Raw genomic sequence first — 25,414 nt, forward strand, 5'->3', positions numbered from 1 at the left:
CTCCTGTGGATAAATCCTTACTCTTAGCCTCAGGACCTCACACAGTCCCAGCAGGTTCGGTCAGAAGATTTATCCCTTATATCAAAACGTCACTGAGTCTCCTTTGCTGTGCTGTTTTCACAAAGAAACGTAAACTGAAGACCTGAACTTACAATGTTTTAATTAGTTTAGCAGATTCAGTGTCTCCATGTGCTGCTGTTGGTAGAAAGCCGGTTAATGCTGAAATGAACTGGCTGCATGCATCTCTGAATGTAAATTGGTGCACTATTAATAGATCACTCTGGAACGGTATCGTCACCATAATTTGCCCACTTAGTAAATCTCACTCATGGCCAAGAAATTGAAATAAATCTTGTTTCCCTGCTGGATAGTGATCCACTGTAACTCTGCTCCTCCTTCCTGTTTAGGATTTCTGTGGCTGAAGTAAAATTCCCTCCATCCATCACTTATCCCAGCTAACCCAAAGTAAAAGAAAGTTTTGCTCATCTTAACAAAGCATTACAATAATGGGCATTACCAATGCAAACTGAATAATACAGAAGATGAAAGAAGAGACTTGGATCAGTTAATAAAGCTCATGATCTTGATTCATTGTGGCTGCTACACAGATACTTCTGGGTCACTTCTCTCAGTTAGGAACCTTCCTCACCAAAACTGACTGTTGGACCACACCCCTGGTTTCATGAGAAGTTGTTTCAGCCATGATTTCTCTGCCTGTATTTCAGAGTAAAGACTGAAGTGACAAATGGAAACATGTTTAAAAAACGCAATGTGAGAGAGACGTTGAGGTCCTTAGAAGTTACCCTGGGTTTTTCTGTCACCCTGCTAGATGTTACACACCTTGTTATTGGACTGATTTCTACTGCTGGACTACTCCTGGGGAGAGTAACAATACTCTTACTAATTAGCTCCCTTTCACACCTTTGGGGATATTTATTTTTGTGCTTGCAGCGCTGTGAGCCAGAACAGCGAGAGAAAAACCTGCAACAGCGACGACCCGAATGCTTAAGTGAATCCCAGCAGCTGCACATGTGCTACGCTGATTTAGAGGATATCTTTGCTCTGGATTTATATTTATACTTTTTCATTTCCATATGATTCTTCTTGCATCTAAACAAAGATGATTCAATTTGATAAATTTTGATGGCTCTTCGTGCTCGGGTGTAAATGAGACATAATATTTGCTCTTGGTTTGTTTCTCCTGTACAGAACCTTGCAGTACAAACAAAACCTAAAAACATTATTTGTAGTTGTTATTCTTAGTTGTTCTGCTGCCTAAATACCACAGGGTGTAATTATGAAGTTATTGAGCTGCACATACTTTACGACCTGCTTAAGTTCGAGGTCACAGCGTCTGTAGAGCAGCTGGAACATAATGAAGTCTACAAGGTTAAAGTTTTATCTTCACTTGTTGTTCTCTCTGCTGCTTGGTTTGATGGATCTGAGAGCTTTTGTTTTTATTACTGTTATTATAATTATCATTAATATTTTACTCTTTAAAAGCTTTAAAATAGTGTTTGTGTTTGAAAAAATTGATTTAAGAATAGGACAGAAACATCTGTCCTTCTGAAAATCGCCCAAAGGCACGGAGACAAACTCAAAGGATGCAACCTGTAACTTTCTCTTCCTTCATGTCAGCACCATCATCGATTATTTATAGTAAATGCATATAGCAACAGTAACACTTTAGTTTGGATTTCATGATTTCTGTAACTGGAAAATATTTTGTTTAAAGACAGAAGTGAGTGCGTAGTTGCAACATTAAAGTGAAATATTAATTAATGAGCATTAAGTATATTTGTTGCTTAAGCGTTTGCACTATAACTTAAGTAGGATTATAACTTTTAAGCAAGGAAAGATTTCAGATATTTAGTTCACTGTTTCAGTCATTGTATATGAAATGAAAAAATTTACGTTGGTCAAATATGATCCTCTAAATCAAATAAGTTTGAAAAATACTTTTTTAAATTTCCTTTTTGAAAATAAATGATGTATTTTTAAATGTCGCAACAAATTTTCACAAAAAGTAACTAATAATTAAAACCAGTTAAACAAAATAAAACAATTTAAAAATAAAATTTTTGAATCATGCTTAACCAAATGCCAGGATGGAGAGCTGAACCTAAAGTATACGTAGAAAGATTTCAACATTTTTAGCAGATTGTCCAGTGTTTAATGTTTTTATCACATATAAATGTCACAGTAGTGGGTCCTGGTCCAATGCTTTGTGTTTTTCGTTTAATATTCTTTGACTATGGTTTTTCTTGGTTTTTGTTATTCTTATTTATCAGGCTCTCAGTAATCTTAGTTCTCCCTGCCTCAGTGTTCTTCTTAGCCTGTGTTTAGTTTCTGTTCCCGTGTCCCACGTTTCATCATTTCATGTCGAGTCACCCCTGTCTCTATGTTCCCTGTTTCTCCCCAGTCAGCCCCGCCTCCCTCGGGCACTCATGTGTGATATAGAGTAATAAACCTGACTACATTTGCTACACTCTCTTTATTACCTGTTACTTTAAAATTCATACACTAATTATGTCTGCCCACCTCTCTAATGTGAAGGTCAACATCCCAGTGACATAAGAATAATCCCAAAGGGGCAAGGGGAGCGGTTAATTTAGCATATTTAGCATTAAGGGTACAGCAAGGATATACTTTTACTTATTGTGGCAGGGGTGTGGTCTCTGGCCTGCTGCAGTGGAGGCTGGTGGCGGGACGTTGGATGGCACAGGTGAGGGTGATGGAACTCATGACTCTCCCCTTTATAGTGACTGAGGAGACTGGCGTGGGGGAAGCGTGTAGTGGAGGAAGCCGAGGAGAGAGCTGGTTTCTGGCTACAAAGACGGCGTCAAACCAGAAAAGATTGCTTGTGGTCAAATAATGTGTCAATCACCTCTGAATCAAACTCTGTGTGGGTCAGTTCATTTCACAGTATTGTTTAGTATATCTTCACTTGTCTCACTCTCCTTCTGTTCTGTCCATCAGCACGATCCTCAGCGCTTACACAGATCCTCCATCGATGTTTTGGATCCAATCAGTGATCAGTTCTACGAGGAGGCCTGGATGGTCACCAGCGCTCGCTACAACTCCATCACCAGAAGGTGAGTGTACTCCTTTGTATTCAGATGAACTTTCTTTTTAAAAAAACATTTTCATATATGAGCTTTCTATTATTTCATGGGCAATTTAATCAATATTAAAATTACAAGCATATCAACAAAGGTAAAGCTGATTTTTTTCCACTTTCTGTCACACAGTCATGGAGGAATACAATAAATACATAATCAATCATAGATCCTGAACAATGAGATTAAAAGAAAGTCTGTGGCTCTAAAAACTAAACAGTATAAAGACATGCTCCAAGCTGCTTTTTCTCTCCTACTCCTCTAGGTTTTCCACTGTCGGCCATCCAGCGACGTTGGAGGGCTACCTGACCAATGCTGGCCTACGCAAAGAGGTCCCGGCTCGGGCTCGGAGGAGCTGAAGAAGATCCTTGCCTTCCTCGTCAGTTTCCTCTTCAGTTCATGTCCCAACAAAACCTGCTTTCACCTATTAGCTCCAAAGAGGCTATAGTGCCCGTGGAGGTCTGGACCTGAGGCCTGTGCTCATCACGTGGAAGGTGAATAGAAAACACTCTGACACCATTCTGGAGGTCTGACGGGACTCTGACCAAAACACAGATGAAATAAAACTTGTGGCTGGAGTTTTTAAAATCTCTTTTTCACCTCATAGATTAATGCTCATGATTGCATGTTAGCAAGACAGCATCTGCCCAAGGTGAAACTCTCAGGAGACATTTACTCTTAAACTGTTATCTGGTTAAGACTACTTGAGGAGATCTTAGTAGCGAGTATGTGGATTTAGTCTCTTCACCAACAGCAGACAGACCCATGCCAAGAAAGCAGACATGTTCACAGAGAAAGCAGAGAGCAGAGATTGGAAAAAGCTAAAAAGAAAACGCTGCAGCTTTAGACGACTATCTGCCTGTAAGGCTGAAAAATTCCAGTTACGCTCTATTTTGGAAAAGGTCCCAGTTTTGGTAACCTGGATTTTTATTTCCCCTCTTCTGCTACAGATGTTGACTGTGACCTCAGAGGCCAACTGGACCACAAAGCTGCAACAGGATTGAGGGAGAGGAGTCTTCATCCAGCTTCAAAGAAAACATCCAGGTAAAGTGATGTGGATCAGTGGATAAAAGTCTCCACTTTCAAAGGAGATACTCTGAGAGAGAGAGAGACTATCTGAGCCATTTTAGCCCAAATTATAGTACTTTATAGTACAGCAACACTTTTAAAGGACAAAAATTAACATAAACTTTGACTGTAATACAAACAAAGTATTGCATGTGTTTTTTAAAACTGTTCCTCAGATGGGCAGGATATCACTATTAGACTGTCCCACCAGCCAACTTCAACAAAAGAACACAGCAGCATTCAGTGATCAGCACAGATGAGCTTGTTCCTCTAACACTCAGCATCTGATCCCTGTTGGTCTGTGTGCTTCTGCTTTTGGTCAGTTAGAAACCCTGCAGTAACCTCACCCAACACTGTGTCTTCTTGTTCGCCTCAACATTGAAGTATCAAATGTCCAACATCTGGAAAGGAAACCACACCAGTGTACTGTGATGCTTCACCAACATGTGGCTGACGCTGGTTCTGCCTTTCATGCTGACATCACCAGAGAGCCCCGCCCACCTCAGGACCTCCCCTGTCATGTATTGAACAGGATGATTATGAAGATGACCGAGTGCAAATAAGACTGTAAAAATCCACGACCAGAATGTTTAGATGCTTTCTAATTATTCATGAATATCATGAGTGTTTGTGTGTTTTGTCTTTTCTTTCCTGACGTTTGTTACTAACAAAGACAGTTTACGCTCTGTGTGTGTTTTCATCCTTACCAGCCACACTCTAACTGCAATTAAGAAAACAAACTTTAGAAATTGTCGACTCAGTGACTTCATAAAATATTTAAGTGGTTCAGGTAGAGCCAGTTTTTAAATGACCATGAACACTTACCTTATTGTATCTGTACAGCATGTTTTTCTATTAGACAGATTTGTAACAGAGGCCTTGCTCTCAGTAAGTTTGAAGTCATTTTCTGATTTATTTTGTAATCTCTGACCTTTGTACATCCTGCTCAGTTTGCATGCTGCCTTTAGGAGTTTCTGTCTTTTGTATTTGAAGATAATTCATTGAATATACTCTGCTGCTTCCCTTTGGTGCCTCACACATCACTTTGTCAAGTTTTTCAGTGTCATTTTTTTTATAGCTGTTTGAATTCTCTGTATGTTTGACCCTGTAGACTGTTTAATGGACTGCTTGTCTTCCTGTTTGTAACCACTGCCTGTTTACGACTAAAGATTTGGATTTTTGACTTTAATACAGCCTCTGCGTGTCGTCCCTTTGTGACCTCGTCCTCTGTGAATGTGTCACAGATGTTTTCATTATAATAACACAGCTTTCCCACAGTGGCTTGCAGCAGCAAAGCTTCAGATTAACACAGTGATTTTATATTCAGAATTATTCTGACAGTGGGCCACTGTGAATTGTGATCTTTCATGAGGTCAATTTTAAAGTTCAGTATTTCAAAGCAGGAGCTATGAACAGTCATCATGTTGGCATTAGAATTATTATTATTAATCATTATTAATAATGTTGTTACTCATAACTTTTATTAGTATACATGAATTTTATCAATAGTAAAAAAATAATGAATAATTCATGTCTAACTTTCATTGTGTTTTGTATATTAATTATATTTAAATAGAGATGTTGACCATAACTGTACAGTAGCATACTAAAACAAGCATCAATGTAACATACATTAATGGTCCAAGCTGTCATAAATGGGGAGCCTGATCCTTTATTATGAAAATATGACGAGTATTTTTCTTGTCAGTTGGGAAGAAGTTGGTCTTCTTTTTTCCTTTTCTTTTATAATTGAAACTCTGATCAAACCTACTCATGTTCACAGCATGTAAAAGCAACTGACAGTCCATGGCATTGTTGTTTGTAGATGTGCAGTGTAGTGGGAGCATAAATCAAAATGAAATAAAACAGTAACATTTATGTAATAAAACATTTTAATGAAAATGATTAGACCCTTTATAAACTTTAAAGGGATCTGAAAACAAGGCTAGCAAGGTTCTCCAAGAGTTTCTCCATGGGTAGAGCTTCTAGCTCTTCCAGCACATCGGTGGCCGTGCAGGCTGCCAGTTTCTTGGTTGCTCTTTTTACCCCACTGGTTGTGAGTGTCTAAATACCCCCACTAGCTCGCTTTGGCTGCAGTTAACTTGGGAGGAAGGGGTGGGTGTCCCATGGCTAGATGAAAAACAATTATCTGGGATACATAATATAATAACATGCATATATCTCTATCAATTAAATCTGGCATGAGGTCTGATATTTTTAATTCACTTATTTCTCTCATAAATATTGGATCTAAATTGCAAATGTGTTACAGTTATACTGTTACTGTGTGACAAAGTGGATGAGTTGCAATGGTCTCCATTTGTCCCATATGTGTTTACTTTTTTTTTTCACATTATACTGTTTCTATTTATTTGCTATGATTTGCTATTTGTTAAGTAACATTTCTTCACACACTATCCCAGGTTTGTGTGTGTAAGCGTTCAGTTGCCGGTAGTGATGGCCCGCTTGAAGCTGACGCTCCGGTGCGTGTGTCACAAAAATCGACACACTGCTTCAGAAGCACTGTGTCGAAGCTAGATTCGTTTGGCCAGAGTCACGTGATCAGTGACGTCCGAAGCTTCATTTAGAACCTAACCGCTTTGGTGTCTGATTCCCTGGTTTATAAGAAAGTGAATCATTTGCGGGATTTGTGGAGTGTTTTGATGGTGACAGATAGCGAACCACTGATATTTCTACTGAGAGATTTGGAGCCAGTGAGGAATAGAGGAGGTTCTGTTGTGTGGGAGTATTTTGAGTTGATTTTGGTCGATCAGGTGGGTTTTCCAGCTTTGTGTTCTGGCTGTTTGCTTTTGTTTTGTGCGTGTTTATTTTATCTGAAAACGGGAAAAACTTAAAATGTCAAAAATCTGATTTTCATAATATAAATATCATTAAATAACTTTAGAGACCGTTGCCTCGTGGCTGCGTGCAGCGGGGCTAGGGGAGGGTCTGTGCTGACGGACGTGGGTTACTGACCTGGTAGCCTGTCTGCCCCTGGGTGGGTCCGGGATGGGCGTGAGGTTCTGGGGGCGCTCCGTCTCTGGGCTGGGGCCCTGGCCGGGCCTCGGGGCCTTGGGTCCTGGTTTGTGTGTTGCCGGGGTTGTGGGCGGGTGGGTGCATGGGGGCCCATCCCTGGCGCAGGGTGCCGCCGGTGCGTCGAGCCACCTGGGGGGCTCTTCAACTGGTGGGGGAGATTGTCACACCTTGCAGGAGCTTTCCTCTCTTCAGGAACTCTCTGCAGGAGGGGGAGATACAGGAGAGGTGGAGGAAGATCTCAGCCTGGGTGTCTATTGTCTCATGTAGTCTGGAAGATGAGTGGATGGTGGGGTGGGTGCAGTTTTCTCTGTGGTGGGGTTGGGTGGACTGTCCCGAGCTCTGTGGGGCCGGGGGGCGCTGCTGCGCTGGGCCCCGGTCTGGATGGGCCTGGGCCCCCTTTCCCTGGCGGGTCGCGGAGTATGGGGGTGCCTACTGGAGTCAGCGGGGGAGCTGGCCCCAGGGAGGGGTCACTTGCCCCTCCCTTCCTTCCCTCCCCATCTCCAGCTGCCTCCCCCTTCCCGCTCCACCACAACCACCCACACATGCAGGGCCTTGGAGTAGGGGTGTGTCACCAGGGTGCAGAGGAGGCTACCCCCCCCCTCTGTCCCCTTCTTGCTGCCTCTGCCTCAATTTTATCCCACAACTTAGACATTCACATTACTCACACTCTCATTACACATACATATAGGATCTTGGGGGTGGGCACGATACACGGAATCCAAAGTAACATCAGGGTGTACACCTCACCCCTGGCGTCGTTGCCCACCTCTCAATGTTAAATACACGTAGACATTGAGGGCTAGCAGGAGGGACTATGCGCTTACCTGCTGCTCTCTGGCAGGTAGCTCCATGCCCTCCTGGGTTTTAATTGCACCTTAGAACACACATGCATATGAAGCGCCTTGAGGCGACTTTTGTTGTGATTTGGCGCTATATAAATAAAATTGAATTGAATTGAATTGAACTACAATGAGCGGGTGGAGGGAGGTTTGGAGTCTTCTCTCACCCCCGTTCTCTGTGGCCTGCTGGAGCGGGAGGGCTAGGAGGAGGAGTTGGCCGTCCGACTGCGGTCTGGAGTGTGGGGCCTCCCTGCTGCTGCGGAGTCGGGGCGGTCTGCCTCTCCCCACCGCAGGGGAAAAAGGGTAACACCACCTGGGTCTGGGTGCAGTTCCCCCCTCCAGGGGCAAGGGTACCTAGACCCGGTTCGTAGAGTACGCTTGGGGAGTGTGATCGTGTGTACAGCATCTCTTTATGTCTGTCTCCACGTTGGTTGAGTGTTGAGTAAGTGTATATGAGAGCATGAGGGTGTGAATGGATGTTTGTGTCTGTGTGTGCCTGTATGTCTGTGTCTATATGTCAGGTTGGGTATCAGACGCCACCTCTCTGGGGACATCTCAGGCCCTCCAAGGTTTGGAGGCCTATCTCCCCCCACCACCACTTCCCCTGCCAGTGGCGGACTCCCTCAGGTGTCGGTGCGTTGGTGGTTCTTTGTGTCCGGGGATGGGCGTCCAGGTACACACCGGCTCACTCCTTGGCGGCCGCTTATCGGGGCCTGGAGCCTGGGGCTCGCTTGGGCCCCTTCGGAGGCGGGGTGCCCCCGGCCTCTCAGCCTGGGGCTCGGTCACTCAGGCACGGCTGGCTGCCGGCGGAGCTCACGGGCGCGTCACTGCAACTCCCCCTGGCTTCTGCTCCGCGGCTGCTGAGTGAGCCCTCATCTGGGACTCTCCTCAGCTCTTTCTGGGACAGTGGCGCGGCTGCCCCTCTGTTGGTCTTCCTTGGTCTCTTGTGTTCTGGGGGCCTCTGGATGTCTGGAGTTTTGATCTCCTCCATACCTGCTTCATACCCTGGAGGACGGGGCTGTGGCCCCCCCACACTCCCTAGCAGATCGTTACATGGAGAAACCTTTGGAATGCAAGCATGCTGATCCACACAGGTATGCACACAGGTGTACACACGGGTATTCACAGACGTGGACTACAGCTTTCTTGGCTGCTGCCTCAAAGCACATTGTGCGCTGTCTATCTTGCATGCTGCACAATATCGTTTATTATTTAGTATCTACTGATATCTACTGCTAGCTAGTTTATTGTGATGGTGCCGTTTTTTTTTTTTTTTACTATGTTGCTCTTTGTTGTTTGCTTTCTCTTGTTTCTTTTCTCCATACAGGTGACCCAGGTGTTTTGTTTTTTTTTGTTTGTTTTTTTTTTCTTTCTTCCCCCCCTTCTCACCGTCTCTTCTCCCCTTTGGTTTTCTTTCTCTCCCTCTCTTTCTTTCATTCTTTCTCCCTGTCCTATCCCCCAGTCATGTCTGTCCCGTTTGTAGCAACTGAAAATAAAATAAATTCATAATTATAATAAAGGTCAATCAAATGGACCAATATGGCAAGGCCATGATGATCCACTTGGTAAAATAAATCCGCTTGGCATCTTTCTTGGCCTTAAGACAACAATTCTGATGGCTAAAGATCCAAACGGGACACACAAAAAATAAAAAATAAAATAACTTTAGAAAAACTTCCATTTGACTCTTTACATTTAATGTTATAAAAATATATATCTTTTTTTTTTTTAATTAATCTTAAAATGTTAGTCTGCAAAATGTGCAGCAATATAATTAATTTATTCTCTTTAGCTGATAGTTGGTGGGGCCCAGGTAGACTGTAAAACTGCATCTCTACCAGTTTCTCTGCACTCCAGCCTCCTCTGTTCCATGTGAAGGGATTTTCCTTAATGCAGGAGAAATTATCTCCACAAAAAGGAACAGGTTTGGCCATCGCACACTAGAACAAATTCTCTTCTTAAATAAAAATGAAAAAGGGCTACTTTAAATGAATCATGTTTTTAATTTGCAAGTTCATAAGCATTTTCCTTTTCCAGTTCACAATCAATTCTACCCCCAGGTCAAAAATATGTATAGGAAAATGTCCCTAATATAATATTATTTATAAATATGCCTGTCCGGCGATTAATTGCATAAGTACAAGAAGGCTGGACCTCACAGCAGAAGCATACTCCATAATGTGTTGTACATTATTATATGTACATTATATGTAGCGTGGTACTTTTCAATTATTGTATTTACCAACATCAAGAAGTCACAAGCAAAGAAAGACCAAACCACGGTGCATACTTAAACAAGGAAAGTTTACTGGTCAAAATTATGTATTAAAGAAATAAACAACATTTTTTTCACCCTCAAAAATACATGTTTAAAGCAACACAGTGGTGGTCCAATATCAGACAAAATTCCACTCTGTAGAGTGAGTGGGCAGTCATAATGAAGCAGTTGGTTTTATTTTGTGGATTCAAGCTGCTCTTCATATTTTTGGCCACCAGATGTCACCAGAGAGGACTGTGTTGAAAAGCTTCGAGTAATGAACCGTTTTTCAATACAAGCTTCAGTGCTTCAGAAAGCTTCATTTGGCCATCACTAGTTGCCGGCAAATCAAACATTCTGCAAATTAAGCTAAATACTCAGTTACATGTTTCTTTACATTTTATTATGTTACAGATTAAGTCATTTGTTCGTACTTACTTTGTTTGTCTTTTCAGTCTTCATAAGGGTCAGGGGTCCGTTCTTCGTACCTCGCTAAGTAAGTTAGCTGGATTTGATTGTTGACGATTTCGCGTGATCTTGGATCGTTCGGTTCTCCGAAGCTCATCCGGGACTTGCTGTCATAGCAACAGATCCGTAAGCGTAAACCTGCTCGGGAGCAGGCTTACTTTATGTAAACAGGATTAGATCGCGGCCACTCAGGTATGTCCGCTTCATTTATACGAAAGCAACAGCGATATTTTACCACTGTTTTTCCATAAATAAATGTTATCAATGTAACTAAAGATAATGCAGTACTTGATTCTTTTATTGATTTCATACAGATACATACAGGTCATTTCCTAAAAAAAGGGAAATGTACCATTAATCATTCTATTTCATGTATTGGATTATTCCAGATGTAATTCATATTTTAGAGTAGTAATAGTAAATTACTTCATGTAAGCAAGATGAGAGACCACGGCTATAAAAGCGAAGGTGGATTTGGGAAGTCTGTCGCAGCCATGTCCTGTCCGTTTGTACGCGAGCCACCCATTGCGGAAGGTGCAAGATTGATAAGGAGAGTTTTCAGAATTCAGCGTATATTGCGGGATACACAGGATCCTTTAGCTACAGTGGGGCAAAAAAGTATTTAGTCAGCCACCGATTGTGCAAGTTCCCCCACCTAAAATGATGACAGAGGTCAGTAATTTGCACCAGAGGTACACTTCAACTGTGAGAGACAGAATGTGAAAAAAAAATCCATGAATCCACATGGTAGGATTTGTAAAGAACTTATTCGTAAATCAGGGTGGAAAATAAGTATTTGATCTCCTCCATAGATGTACACTCTAAAGTAGATAGTAGTAAACTCCTCCGATTTTTTGTTGACAAGATTAAAGAAATCAATGCTGAAATCTCCCCAAAGCTTTCTTGTTCTCCGAGTCAGGCACTCCCTTTGTACTCCTGGTCAACTTTTACAACTGCAAAATATATATTGAGATAGCAGCCCTGGTGGACAAAATGAAGCCACCTACAAGCCCCTAAGACATTGTCCCCACTAAGCTCTTCATCAATGCTTTTGACACCATTGATCCTTGGGTTGGGAACCTTTTTACTGTTTCTCTTCAGACTGGGGTGTTCCCCAGCTTTTTTAAACATGCCATTGTGGAACCAAGGCTCAAAAAACCCAACCTGGATCCAACACTACTTTAAAATTCAATCTCCAAACTCCCATTCATGTCAAAACTCCTTGAGTAGCTGTCCACCTCACAGCATACTTGGAGAAATATAACTTCAATGACCGTTTTCAATGTGGGTGCCATAAATTGCATTCCACTGAGACAGCACTACTGAAAGTTACTAATGATATTATGATGTCAGCAAACTCCGGAGAATACACAGTCCTAGTCTTGCTAGACCTTACCTCAGCCTTTGATACAGTCAACCATACCATCCTGATAAACAGACAGAGACCTGGTTGGGATGTCTGCTCTGTTCTACACTGGTTTTCTTTTGATATATCTGAAAGGAGTTTTAGTGTGTCTGCAAACCAGATCACGTCGGAATCTATAGAGTTGTTGTGTGGAGTTTCTCAGGGCTCTGTACTGGGACCTATTCTGTTTTTAATATACAATTTTCCTTTAAGCCAGATAATACAGCAGTTTCCTGAAGTATCTTATCATCTTTTTGCTGACAATATTCAGCTATATTGTTCTTTTAAGCCTGCTGAAGCTCATAAGCTCTCCAATCTGATTGACTGTTTAACCAACATTAAACAATGGTTGAACAATAATTGCTTACAAATAAACCCGGCAGAAACTTTGATTATTGCACCAGACAGTGCCTGATATTAAACGGCGACTGGGTGAATTAGGTTCCTCACAGAAACATAACCTTAGAAACCTGGGTGTTATTTTCGATGAAGCTTTTTCTTTGGAGGGACATTTAAATCAGATAGTAAGAACCTGCTTTTTTCACTTGAGGAACATTTCTAAACTTAGATCCATCGTGTCAACAAGTGAACTCGAGATGATAATACATGCTTTTGTCTCTACAAGACTTGACTACTGTAACAGCCTGTTTACTTGTCTAAACAAGAAAGGGCTAGCTCGTCTACAGGTTGTTCAAAACTAACAGCGAGGCTACTGACCCACTCGAACAAGGGAGCTCATATGACCCGTTTTAAAGTCGGTGCACTGGCTACTAATCAGATTTAGGTTCCATTTTAAAATTCTACTTTTAACTTTTACATTACAGGAACTTTTCTCTTTGTGTCCAATATCAACACTGTGACTCCTCAGAGTGTAAACTTTACTTCAGCAAAACCAAAAACTGAGTTGTAGAAGTCGTCACACCAAATGTCTTAAGATAACAAGAAAAAATACATTTTCAGTGCACGGCCTGAATTTCTTCCTCAATTTCTTCTTCTTCCGTCAGCTTATGTTGAGATTATTTCAGTTTGTAAATGATCAGATTACATAATTGTAATTTACATAATTAAACTAAAGGGTAAAATGGCTCCAGTGTGTGTGCTTGCTGTTTACCTCTGTCAATTTTCTTACTGCTTGTTCTGTTTCTGATGTTTCTTGTCACTGAAATCAACTCAAAACTGGGGAACACCAAAAACCTTTAGATCTTCAGTTTTTTGCCATCAGCTTTCAGAGCTCTAATCAGAAGAAACAAACAGGGTATCCTCTGCTCCTGGCTGGTGTTCCTGATTACTTGCTACATAAAGTGCCACCACCTGCTCCGACACACCGCCACAGACACCGGGGTAAACGTGCCGGTCGGCTGGTGAAGTTTAAAGCTTGACTTCTCTTTTCTTCAGCGGCCGCTCCAGCTGGTTATGGTCCTTTCCGCCACATCCCAAGACGTCTCCTGGATCCTGTTATCTCCTGTCTGGTTACTGTTGTAGGCTTAGGTGTCCATAACCCTGCTCACCACTGTTTTTTGCATTGTGGGAGTCATGGAATAAACTTTTTGTATTTGGTCCCATTAACTTGGGCTTCACCGACAACTTCTACCCAGGCTCCAGCTCCAATGAAGATGGCTCTAACAAATGTGTGGTCCTTAGCAAATAAAGCTTCATTATAAATTATTTTTCCTCCAATGGATTGGATCTCCTTTTTGTGACTGAGACACAGATGAGAGTTGGTGAGTCTAGCATTATTTCTGGACTGTTACCCTCTGACGGCTCATTTCGTAATGCTCCAAGGATATCAGGTAGAGGAGAAGGAATATTGACTGTGTTTAAAAATAACTTTCACTGCAAACAACTCCATGTACCTGTTTAAACAAGTAACAATATTCACTAAATAAGCACTAATAATATATTAATTTTGTAACACACTGAAAACAGTTCATCTAACTGTGACTGTAAACATGTTTCCATTTGTCACTTCAGTTTTTACTCTGAAATACAGGAAATGACATCATGGCTCAAGTCTTTATCATTAAAATCTTTCTTTATTTAACATTTGAATTTTTTATTTAACATTTCCAAGATTCAATAACATAAAGAACCCGAACAAGAAGACATTTGTGTATCAAAATACATTAAAACAAATACTTTATAATAGGAAACAGAGTTTTCAACGAACTGATGAAAAGAAAGCTAACCACTCGACATGAACACTACAGTAGGACAGTTTTGAAAGCTTAAAATGGAACTAGGGGAAGAGTTTGATTCACAGCTGCCTCATCAGATTTTTACAGGAGATTCTATCTGAACTCTGTGGAGCCTGATCTCAAGCTTTTTGAGTCTGACACTGAAACCAGAGGATCTTTCTGTCTCTTCAGATTCACTGTGATCCAGTGATGGGAGTGATTTCAGCCCTGAGTGATCACGCTGATGTTTGCACAGAGCAGACAATGAGGTGAATGTTTGGGCACATTGGTAACAGTGAAACAGTTTATTAGTAACGTGGGATCGTTTGTGTTCGGAGTAGGAAGTGAGATTCCTGAAGCTCTTGTCACACTGGTCACAGCTGTAGTTTCCTTCCATGTGTGTACGTTCATGATTGTTACAATGACCTGATTGTGAGAAGCTTTTGTCACAGTGTCTGCACTTGTATGGTTTCTCTCCTATGTGGACTCGTTTGTGTCTTTTAAGCTCCCTTGCAGTGGTGAAGGATGACCCACACTGATCACAGAGGTGCTTTTTGACCCCACTGTGAATCAGTTCATGTTTTTTTAACTCACTTGGTGTGGTGAAGCTTCTCCCACATTCTTTGCAGTATTTCAGTTTGTCTCCAGTGTGTCTATGTTGATGTGTTTTTAGGTCAGCTTTCCAGCTGAAAGTTTTTCCACAAAGGTCACAATGAAAGTCTTTCCCACCACCACAGTGATGACAGGGTTGAGAACTGGATCCATCTGTGTCGCTCTGCTTCTAAACAAAGACACAAAGACAGTGTAAGTCAGTCCTTCAACATTTTTATCCTGAACGTCGCCTGAAATAAAGAGCATCTCTGCAGATGTCCAATTACATTTTACTGTTTCAGTTAACACACTCAGTTTACTGGGCTGCAATAACTACAATACTACCACCATAATACTACAGTAATACTAAAATCATAACTGACATGAAAATCTGAATAATCACTCAGAGCTGCTTTTCCATGCAGTAGAATTGCTAACATGCTAACACAGTTTAATGAGCAGAGTTGTTCCAAACAGTCAGGCTAAAATGACAAGACAACAATATAAATACATACCTCACAGTAACTGCACTTGTAGAGTGTCTTTCTGGTGTGGATCTGTTGGTGTCCTCTCAGGTAATGTGGAGATTTAAAAGTCTTCTCACACAGGTCACATTGATAAGGTCTCTCCTCAGTGTGGGTAAACATGTGTTGTTGTAACTGTGTGCGAGTTATAAACTGTTTGCCACACTGTTCACAGCAGTACACATCATGTCTGGTGTGAATGCGTAGGTGTATATTTCGGCTTCCTCTCTGGCTGAAAGTTTTTCCACAGATGTCACAGCTGTACGCCTTAATTCCAGAGTGGGTAACTAGATGATTCTGTAAGTTGCCACTGTGAGTAAAAGCTCTGCCACACTGATCACAGCTGTACGCTTTAACTCCACTGTGGATGAGTTGGTGCTGTTTTAGGGATTCCTTCCAGGAAAAAGACTTTCCACACAGGTCACAGCTGAACGGTCTCTCTCCAGTGTGGATGACTTGATGCCGTTTTAGTTCAGCCTTCCCAGTAAACTCCTTCCCACACTCGTCACAGCTGTACGCCTTAATTCCGGAGTGGGTAACTAGATGATTCTGTAAACTGCTTCCTTGAGTAAAAGCTCTGCCACACTGATCACAGCTGTACGCTTTAACTCCACTGTGGATGAGTTCGTGTTTTTTTAGGTGACCCTTCAAGTAAAAAGACTTTCCACACAAGTCACAGCTGAACGGTCTCTCTCCAGTGTGGATGACCTGATGCCGTTTTAGTGAAGCCTTCAGAGTAAACTCCTTCCCACACTCGTCACAGCTGTATGCCTTAATTCCAGAGTGGGTAACTAGATGATTCTGTAAGTTGCTACTGTGAGTAAAAGCTCTGCCACACTGATCACAGCTGTACGCTTTAACTCCACTGTGGATGAGTTGGTGTTGTTTTAGGGAATCCTTCAAGGAAAAAGACTTTTCACACAAGTCACAGCTGAACGGTCTCTCTCCAGTGTGGATGAACTGATGACGTTTTAGTTTATAAATCCCAGTAAAATGCTTCCCACACTCGTCACAGGTGTATGTTTTCTCTCTCTTTCTTGGTTGAGGTTTGTCGGCCTCCTGAGAGCGCTGACTTCTCGCTCCATGTTGGTCCTGCAGTGACAGAGATACAAACAGAGGCAGTGAGTGAAATGCAGTCGTGGAACAAACTCAACCTTCAAACTCCCTCCATTAACACTAGTTTTAAACCTGAAGGTGGAGTGTGGCACCAAACACCTTAAAGGTCTCTTATCCCCACCTGCTGGTAGTTCTAACACATTACATCCAACCTGCTGTTAAAAATAATTCATGACCATTTAAAAACACTAAAATCATGCCCATCCCGCCTGATTGTACACACACACACACACACACACACACACACACACACACAAACATATATTATTTTCATAATTTATATCAGATTGTTGTTTCCTATTACATATTTCTATCATTTTTTTTATAGATTTATACATAGGATTTATTATCAGTGAATAATAAATCCTATGTTTGTTTATTTGTTTATTCAAAAGGAACCCCATTAGCTTCCACAACAAATGTTGCTCGTCTTCCGTCAAATACGATCACATAAAATATTACACAATAAAGTGGATTCAAAATATCCAGATAATTTTCCATCCACAGTGGGGTTTCACAATTAAAATATAAGCAATCAATAATAATAATAATAATAATAATAATAACAATAATAACAACAACGAGGCACATTACACAAATTTCAAAAACAAACCATCTCTTACAATATTTACAACAACTAAAAGTTCTGTAAATCAGCTTTTAAATGTTCATTGAAGTTTTGAATAGTTGCTAATTCTCTAATTTTATAAGGCAATTTATTCCACTTAAAAGTTGCTCTAAATATAACAGTTTTACAAAAAGTTACTTTTAACTCGAGGATTTACTAAATTGCAGTTTGTTGAAAACTGTGTAATATGATTATGTATTTCATCTGGATACTGCAGCTGAGCAGAAAAAAAAGTGGTGTGTTTAACAGAATTGCTTTCTTTATAACTACAAGTATTAAATCCCAGTTCTTTGTTTTCCCTACGGCAAAGAAAGACACGGCTCAAAGTGGTCAAAGCTCAAAAGATGATCTTTATTTTTCATTGACCTGAACACACGAACACATAAGCTCAGGTCTGAAGCACAAACAGGAAGCCTAGTTATTTATATACTTCCTCTAGACGTCACACACACTTTAAGTTTAAATCAAAGACTGTGCTTAGATTCACTTTCTGGCTGCAGCTCCTATTTTCTGCAAAAGCATGTAGTTTCCTGTCAGTACTTTTTGGCACAGACTGTACTGTGACAAAGTGGAGGAGCAGTTGCAATGCTCTCCATTTGTCCCATATGTGTTTACCTTTTTTTGCACATTGTACACATTATTCTGTTTCTATGTATTTGCTATGATTCGCTATTTGTCAAGTAACATCGCTGCACTCACTATCCCGGGTTTGTTTGTGTAAGCGTTTTGTTGCCGGCAAATCAAACATTCTGCAAATTAAGGCAAATATTCAGTTACATGTTACTTTATATTTTATTATGTTACAGATTAAGTCATTAAGTTCATACTTTGTTTGTCTTTTCAGTCTTCATGAGGGTCAGGTGTGGGGAAACACCCGCCTAGCATTTCCTCATTTTAAAGTCCTGATGATGTCACATATGACATCAGCAGGTCAAACCAAGTGGAGGGGTTTCTTTTTCCATAGAAATGCTTCCTTTTGTTGGTGTTAAGGTTTAAAGGGATTTGGGGGGGGGGGGGTTTGTTTTGTTTTTTACTCTGGCACACAGTTTTGCCTCTTTTGCTTATTTTAATGTGTGATTAGTGCACGATCAGGTTGCCTTTCATGTAGGGCTGGGCTATATCATACCATTCACAGTAATACCAGTATAATGTTGGGCAACGATAAGAAATTCAAATATTACGATAGAATATGGGTAAAACACGCTTGCGCAGTGCCTTTGTTTTCATACGCACATGGAGGAAAAAGCATGGCGGCGACGGAGAATGAGAAGGGTGAAAGCGGATCGTTGAATGAAACAGATGAACCAGAATTGGTTTGTAAAAATGCTTCAACTTCAGTGGTGTGGAACTGGTTTAGCTTTCGTCCGTCAGATACACAACAAAGCACTAGCATGCTAGCAGGCCATCGCTATTACCGTGTTTTTTGGAAAATACGGCACACTTAAAATCAATCCTTTGATTTTTCTGAAAATCGACGGTGCCCCTTATAATCCTGTGTGTCTTATGTAGGAATTGTTGTTTACCAAACTGTTGTTGGAAGAAGTTGCTGTTGGAGGCAGTTTTGGTACCATTCTTTATTCATGGCTGTGTTTTTGGGCAAAATTGTGAGTGAGCCCACTCCCTTGGATGAGAAGCAACCCCACACATGAATGGTCTCAGGATGCTTTGCTGTTGGCCTGACACAGGACTGATGGTAGCGCTCACCTTTTCTTCTCCAGACAAGACTTTTTCCAGATGCCCCAAACAATCGGAAACAGGCTTCATCCGAGAATATGACTTTGCCCCAGTCCTCAGCAGTCCATTCACCATACTTTCTGTGGAAGATCAATCTGTCCCTGATGGGGATTTTTTGGAGAGAAGTTGCTTCTTTGCTGCCCTCTTGACACCAGGCCGTCTTCCAAAAGTCTTCGCCTCACTGTGCGTGCAGATGCGCTCACACCTGCCTGCTGCCATTCCTGAGCACGCTCTGCACTGGTGACACTCTGATCCCGCAGCTGAATCGTGTTTAGGAGACGATCCTGGTGCTCGCTGGACTTTCTTGGATGTGCTGAAGCCTTCTTATCAAGAATTGAACCTCTTTCCTTGAAGTTCTTGATGATCCTATAAATTGTTGATTTAGATGCAATCTTAGTAGCCACAATATTCTTGCCTGTGAAGCCATTTTTATGCAACGCAATGATGGCTGCACGCGTTTCTTTGCAGGTCACCATGGTTTACAATGGAAGAACAATGATTTCAAGCACCACCCTCCTTTTAACATGTCAGGTCTGCCATTCTAACCCAATCAGCCTGACATAGGCTGTATCCCAATTCAGGGTCTGCAGCCTTAAAGGCCACATTTTAAGGCCGATTGCGTCACAGCGACAGCGAGGCTGTCCCAATTCAAAGGCTGCTCGAAATGCAGCCACAAATGTGTCCTTCATTTCCCTGAATTTTAAGGATGTGGCAGTGTAAACTTCATGGCCCAACATATCCCAGACTTCATAGCGCGGCGGTGGGTGTGGATAATTTTGCCAAAAAAAAAAAAAAAAAAAAGCTGAAGCGGAGCAGCCAAAGACTAAACTTTTAAAAGTGAGTACTGAATATTATTTCACTTATTTATGTGCAAATGTTTAATAATGAAGAACATTAAAGCATTACTGTTGGCCACATGTCGGCAAAGTTATGTGACATTAGTGATGTTTGTACTGACTTGGTTTTAAAGCCTTTACTTTAAAATATTCACTGTTCAATAGTCGACCTTAATCTTACAGAGAATGTGATGATTTTGTGGATAATTAAAGTCAGTCATATATCCACAAACACAACAAGCTGAAAGTCAGTGATGCTGCTCGGTTTGCAGTCCTGAATATCACGGCACAAGCAGGATTCACTGCACTGTTAATGTTAGCTATGTTATATTGCTGCCTCTGTTCGGTGGTGTCGAGCCAAACGCACTTTAACGTGTGTTTGAACGAGCTGACGGTTCACTCGTTAAGCTGAAAGAAAGATGCTTTAATCACAGGAGTCACACATGTGTCCACTGTACCATCTGGGAACTCTTCTTGTGTAGCACTCGTAATAACACAAACACTAAATCCTCCTGTTTGTAGCAGTGTGTACACCTGAGACTGTCACCTGTCTGTCTGTCCTGCACTCTCTCTCTCTCTCTGATTGTGGAATAAAAGTATGAACATGTATTTATAAGTTACACTTGTGTTTGAATCCTGCAGCTTATCACACATTTGATTTCCATGTGTGACGACTGCAAGTGTCCAGAGTGAGGACAGACTGAGGGACCCACTGCTGCACATCATCTGTGAGGCTTTGCACCCCTGATGATCCACCAGGACAAACTCAGCAGTGTGTGAGGAAGAGGAGGAGGAAGAGCCAGCAACAGCTGACAGATGGAGAGAATAGACAGACTGTTCCCTGTTTGTGAAGGACTGCTAGGAAAGTTTAAAATAACTAACTGTCTGTTCTGAATCAGTCTTATTAGGTAATGTTCAAATAATTTTATCATTCCAGTGTTTTCAGTGTGGGAGAAAGTACTCAGGGCCTTCAAGTTACACACTATGAAAGGCAGCAACAAGTTTAATGTTCAGAAACCTAAAGTCTGTATCAGCAGCAGAATGGAGCTAAAAATAAATGTTTGTTTCAGTTCTATGAAGCTTTGAGTATTTTGGATCAGTAGCACTGCTGTGTTTGTTGCATCATATTGCTGTAATTGTTTATATGCTTTATATGTTCTGAGGTAAGTTGATCTATAGTGTTACATCATATTCTATAAGGATGTTATGTGTTTGTATACTTTCTGCCCAGTTTGACCCATTTAACAGAAGTCAGCCTGTTTAAGGCTCTGATATCTATTCTGTGTGACTTAAAGCAGTTATGACATGGTCTGATTTTCTCACCCAATAAAGGAATATTTCATATCAGTCTACTCTTCATTCTATCAGACACAGTTATCACAGCTCGTACATTTGCTTTTTACACATATATGTAAGCATTGAGCCAAATTTAGTAATGCCAACAAATTGAACAAACAATATTTGTCTCTTGTATATGATACATCTATATAGACACTGTCAAAGAAACTTTTCTTTGAGTGAAGTGATTAATATAATAACTATAATATTGGCAATATTATAGTTCCATCACCAAAGTGAGTCGACTTTAGTCTCATGAACAACATTAGCTAATTGTTATTTACTAGCTAATCATAAAATGACTGTTCAGTACAGAAATGAAGCCCAACAATCATGTTTTACAGTCCTGTGGTCTCAGCCTCAGATACTTATTAAATCACACAGAGCTCATGTAGAAACAAATGAACAAAGTATGTTCTCCTTCATTTCTGTCAAACAAAGCTGTATGAAACGTTTCCAGCTGTTAGTATCATGGTTGCTAGGCAACCTGGGCAGCGCGATCGAGGCTTCCAGCCTCAGCGGTCTTTGAGTACGCGGCCCTTGAGGACCGTTGAGGCTGCGTACTTTAAAGCTGCAGAACCTGAATTGGAATACAGCCATGATGATCTCCAGCCTTGTGCTAGTCAATATTCTCTCAACATTATTTATGCAATTCTCAAAACTTTTGGCCACGACTGTATAACCTCTTTTTAAGTTTCTGGATATTATACATGGTTATGTTTAGGATGTCAGCCAATTTCCACTGGAAATGCCTTTTGGTTAAACTGTCAGCAAGCAATTTGCATTTGCACTGTTAAATTTTTATATAACTTTAATGCACATAAAAAAACAGCTGCTTGTATAACTGAAAATACATTGATGGGTTTTTTAATAAAGTTGTGGAGTTGTAAAGTATTTTGTCTAGTGTCAATTATATCGTCAGTTATATTGTTATCGCACATTTTCAAATGTATATCGTGATAAATATTTTTGGTCATATCGCCCTGCTCTGTCTGTCACCTTCTGTGTTGAGCTCATTGTTTTCTCTGTAGTGGCTGAGCTGAGTCCAAGTAGCTGAAAATGTTCCTCTGCTGCTCCGTCAGACTCTTCTCCTCCTGCTGATCAGCTAGGACACAAAACAGATCTTTGTTAGGCTCCACACTGCACTGAAGAGTCAAAGTGTCTCATATATTCATCTGACAAGTAAAAGAACACATTTGTTTCCCGATGTGGGCAACTTATTGGAAACAAACACAAAAGGTTTGAACACTGATACCTGGCATTGCTGGCATTGAAAGATGCAATGCCAGCAATGAGGATTGTCAAGACTAAAACAATCATTAAGCAAAGACAACAGGGATCATTTGTTCCTGTTTATTTAGCATTCACAACATTTGTAGTTGCCTTCTGTACAGGGGAAGTCCACGCACACTGTGTGGTACCGCCATCCGCAGAAGGTGCATTCAATCTATGTAAGAAAAACTAGATTGTCTGAGACTGAAATGATATTAACAAAAGGAGTGGTGATTTGTAAAACTTCAAGTGTATGATAAGGTGAAAACAAATACACAATTGCATGTCATGTAGTTGAAGGGTTTTTTTTTTTCTTCTTTTGGAAGACCGGAAAACACTGAAAGTTACAAATGTATTGTGCTTGAAACGAATTCAAAATAGGTGATAAAGCCAGCTGCACATGTGTGTCACAAGGAAATTACATTACATTATAAATATTCCTAACTTAGCCATGGCAGCCATGTTGATGTATTACCTATATTGGCTGAAAATGTTCATTTCTAGAGAAAAGACACAGGCAGACTATGCTTACAGGATGTGATGTTACATGTTATTGTGTGATGTTATTGAAATCATCATGAATAACGGGAGTGATGATTTCTATAACTTTGTGTATATAATTTGGCATTTCTCACTGATGTAGGCCAAAAATAAATACATAATAAAATGTAATTTATTTTAAAGGTTTATTTGCAAGACACAAAAACAGACAAAATAGAAAATTCCACATGTATTGTGAAACTTTAAACACACACACTAGGGCTGCCACAAACGATTATTTTGATAGTCGACTAGTCACCGATTATTTTTGCGATTAGTCGACTAATCAGATCATCATCCATTGGACGTAAAACGAACAGCTTATTGCACCAGCAGCATCTGCTCTTATATAACTATCATTAGCTTACAGCTTTAAGTGTTTAAGGTTGGTGCTAACTAAAAATAAAGACAAGATGATATTTTATTAAATTTTAATGAAATTTGCAGATTGTTTCGGTGAAGTTTAATAAACTCCTTGCTATCTAAAATATAACAGGACACCAGAGTAAATTCTCGAGCATCTCACACTTCTGATAATCAGCTGTCTGCTTGATGTTTATTCAGCTGTGTAAACTATAACTTTAATCTCAGCCAAACCGATTTACTCAGGAACAAATAAAATACTGAAAAAAAAAGCCAAACAATAACATTTTTAAGTTATCTATGTGACTTATATATCATGTTTAACCTGAGTAGCGAAAGACGGCGGTGGGTTTGAAAGCAATTTGCCGGGAGTCCGGTGTTCTCACGCGCTCTGGTGAGCCTAGCCCCCGGCTAACTATCAAGCTAGTGGGTAACAGACGTCTCCGAAAACGTCGGAGCGCTTTTGAAAATATGTGGTGTCCTGATAAACTGAGCAGATATTTGAGGTTGGCACAGCTACATTCTCGCCTGAAAATATGTTAAACGTTTATTTTGTGACCCAGAAAGAATAATAAGAGTAATATTAAAACTAACTAGCTACCGCCATTGTTGGAAACTGAGCTGGGCTGCGCTATGAATTCTGGGACACAGCTTCTTCTTCTTCTTCGGGATTTAACGGCAGCTGGCATCCTTGTACATGCAGTGCTGCCATCTTCTGTTTCAGTCAATAAACCCCATTCTGATTCTGATTCTGATTCAGTCCGTTATTACACTCTTAAATCCTACTACTTATTCCTGCGTCTTTTGGGATCTTACAAAGCTTTAATTATCCAATGGCACATCTGCTTACCTGCATCTTTTGCTCGTTACTCCTCCTCTTCATTTCTATTTTTTCTAAACTGAGCACCTGATGGCTTTGAACTTTTCTTGTCCATCTTCCATTGGTTTTAATTTTGCACTCCAGTATGAACACAAATCCCCCAACTCGATGATCACCACAAATAACCTAATAGACCTACAGCTTAGTTCACAGATTCCCTTTGTCTAAGGTTTATTTCTGGGATTTCACACAACCCAGTATTCAGATCGTGAATACATAATGGGCTTGGATTTACAACATTACGAATGAAATGTGCTCTATTTGGAAGCAGCATGTCCCCCTCCCCTTTCCAGGGGTTGTGTGTGAGACTTTAAAATCATCAAACTGTAAATTAATAATTTTTAATTGCTATTGATCCCTTTACCCCTGGTCCCAAAATGAATATTTATTTTCTTACTCTTCTTATATTTATGGTTTGTTTACTTGCACTGCGTAACTGGAGCCTCGTTATCTCGTCTCTCTATATACTGGACGTTTTTGAACATTTTGTTGTTCAAGAGGAACAAGACTAACGGAGTGTGTTTTAGGTAACCTCACAAATGTCACAGATGACACATTTGGTGCACATCTGTTCAACCAACTCCAGTTAACAGCCCACGTGTGTACACACACACACGCACAGAGAGAGAGAGAGAGAGAGAGAGAGAGAGAGAGAGAGAGAGAGAGAGAGAGAGAGAGAGAGAGAGCCCTTTTGAATGATGGCAAGTATGAGTATGTGGTGTTAAATAGGCCTATACTACTGCGCTTTGATGTCGCTCGTAAGGGTGAAACTCATTGTGAAACGTTTGAGAACCACTGCTACAGAACAATGGAAATTTCCGTTATATGGTAACGCCCTCAACTCACGTGCGTGCGCGCGTGTGATGCAAGTATGTGTAGAGTGATCAGCGCGTGATCAGTGGTGAGAAAAACAACTCACGAAACTTGACCTTTCTTTACTCGTGGCTCACTTGCACTTCTAATCTATTCTTTTGCACACACGCACACACACCCAGCTGTGGTTTCGTGTTTTGCTACACTCTGGAGAGCCTCGCCTTTAACGGTCTCCTCTCACAGAGAGCAACAGAAAACTTAAAAAAAAACTCGAGATTGACTGAACTCAGTTCAAAGTTACCTTGACACTTACCTTTAGATGTGAGAGGTAGCGATGGTCCGCTTGAAGCTGACGCTCCGGTGCGTGTGTGAAAAAGATCAACATACTGCTTCAGAAGCACCGTGTCGAGGCT

The 25,414-nt window shown here is 40.9% G+C and overlaps 1 protein-coding gene across 2 annotated transcripts; it reads right to left on the reverse strand.

Annotated features, from left to right (window-relative positions):
* Positions 1-14,205: 14,205 nt before the first annotated feature.
* LOC146567040 (uncharacterized) lies at positions 14,206-25,414 on the reverse strand. 2 transcript variants are annotated; one of them, XM_085286591.1, is made up of 4 exons: positions 25,315-25,414; positions 22,133-22,238; positions 15,473-16,573; positions 14,206-15,144 (listed from the first exon to the last, which is right to left on the reverse strand). In XM_085286591.1, the coding sequence occupies exons 2-4, from the start codon at positions 22,148-22,150 to the stop codon at positions 14,461-14,463; spliced, it is 1,803 nt and encodes a 600-aa protein (XP_085142717.1). In that variant the 5' UTR covers positions 22,151-22,238; positions 25,315-25,414; the 3' UTR covers positions 14,206-14,460. The 2 variants fall into 2 exon arrangements, with proteins under 2 accessions (XP_085142717.1, XP_085142716.1); XM_085286590.1 differs by having other exon boundaries at positions 14,206-15,147.

Source organism: Mchenga conophoros, linkage group LG9 (genome assembly GCF_057382185.1).
Source record: "Mchenga conophoros isolate Kocher_MC1m ecotype Shallow Benthic linkage group LG9, M_conophoros_male_GT1.1, whole genome shotgun sequence".
Taxonomy (NCBI): domain Eukaryota; kingdom Metazoa; phylum Chordata; class Actinopteri; order Cichliformes; family Cichlidae; genus Mchenga; species Mchenga conophoros.

Excerpts from the sequence above, each read along its gene's own strand:
- LOC146567040 (XM_085286590.1), bottom strand. Across the intron at positions 15,148-15,472 it reads ACAAGTGCAGTTACTGTGAG|AAGCAGAGCGACACAGATGG; the intron begins GTATGTATTTAT and ends GTCTTTGTTTAG.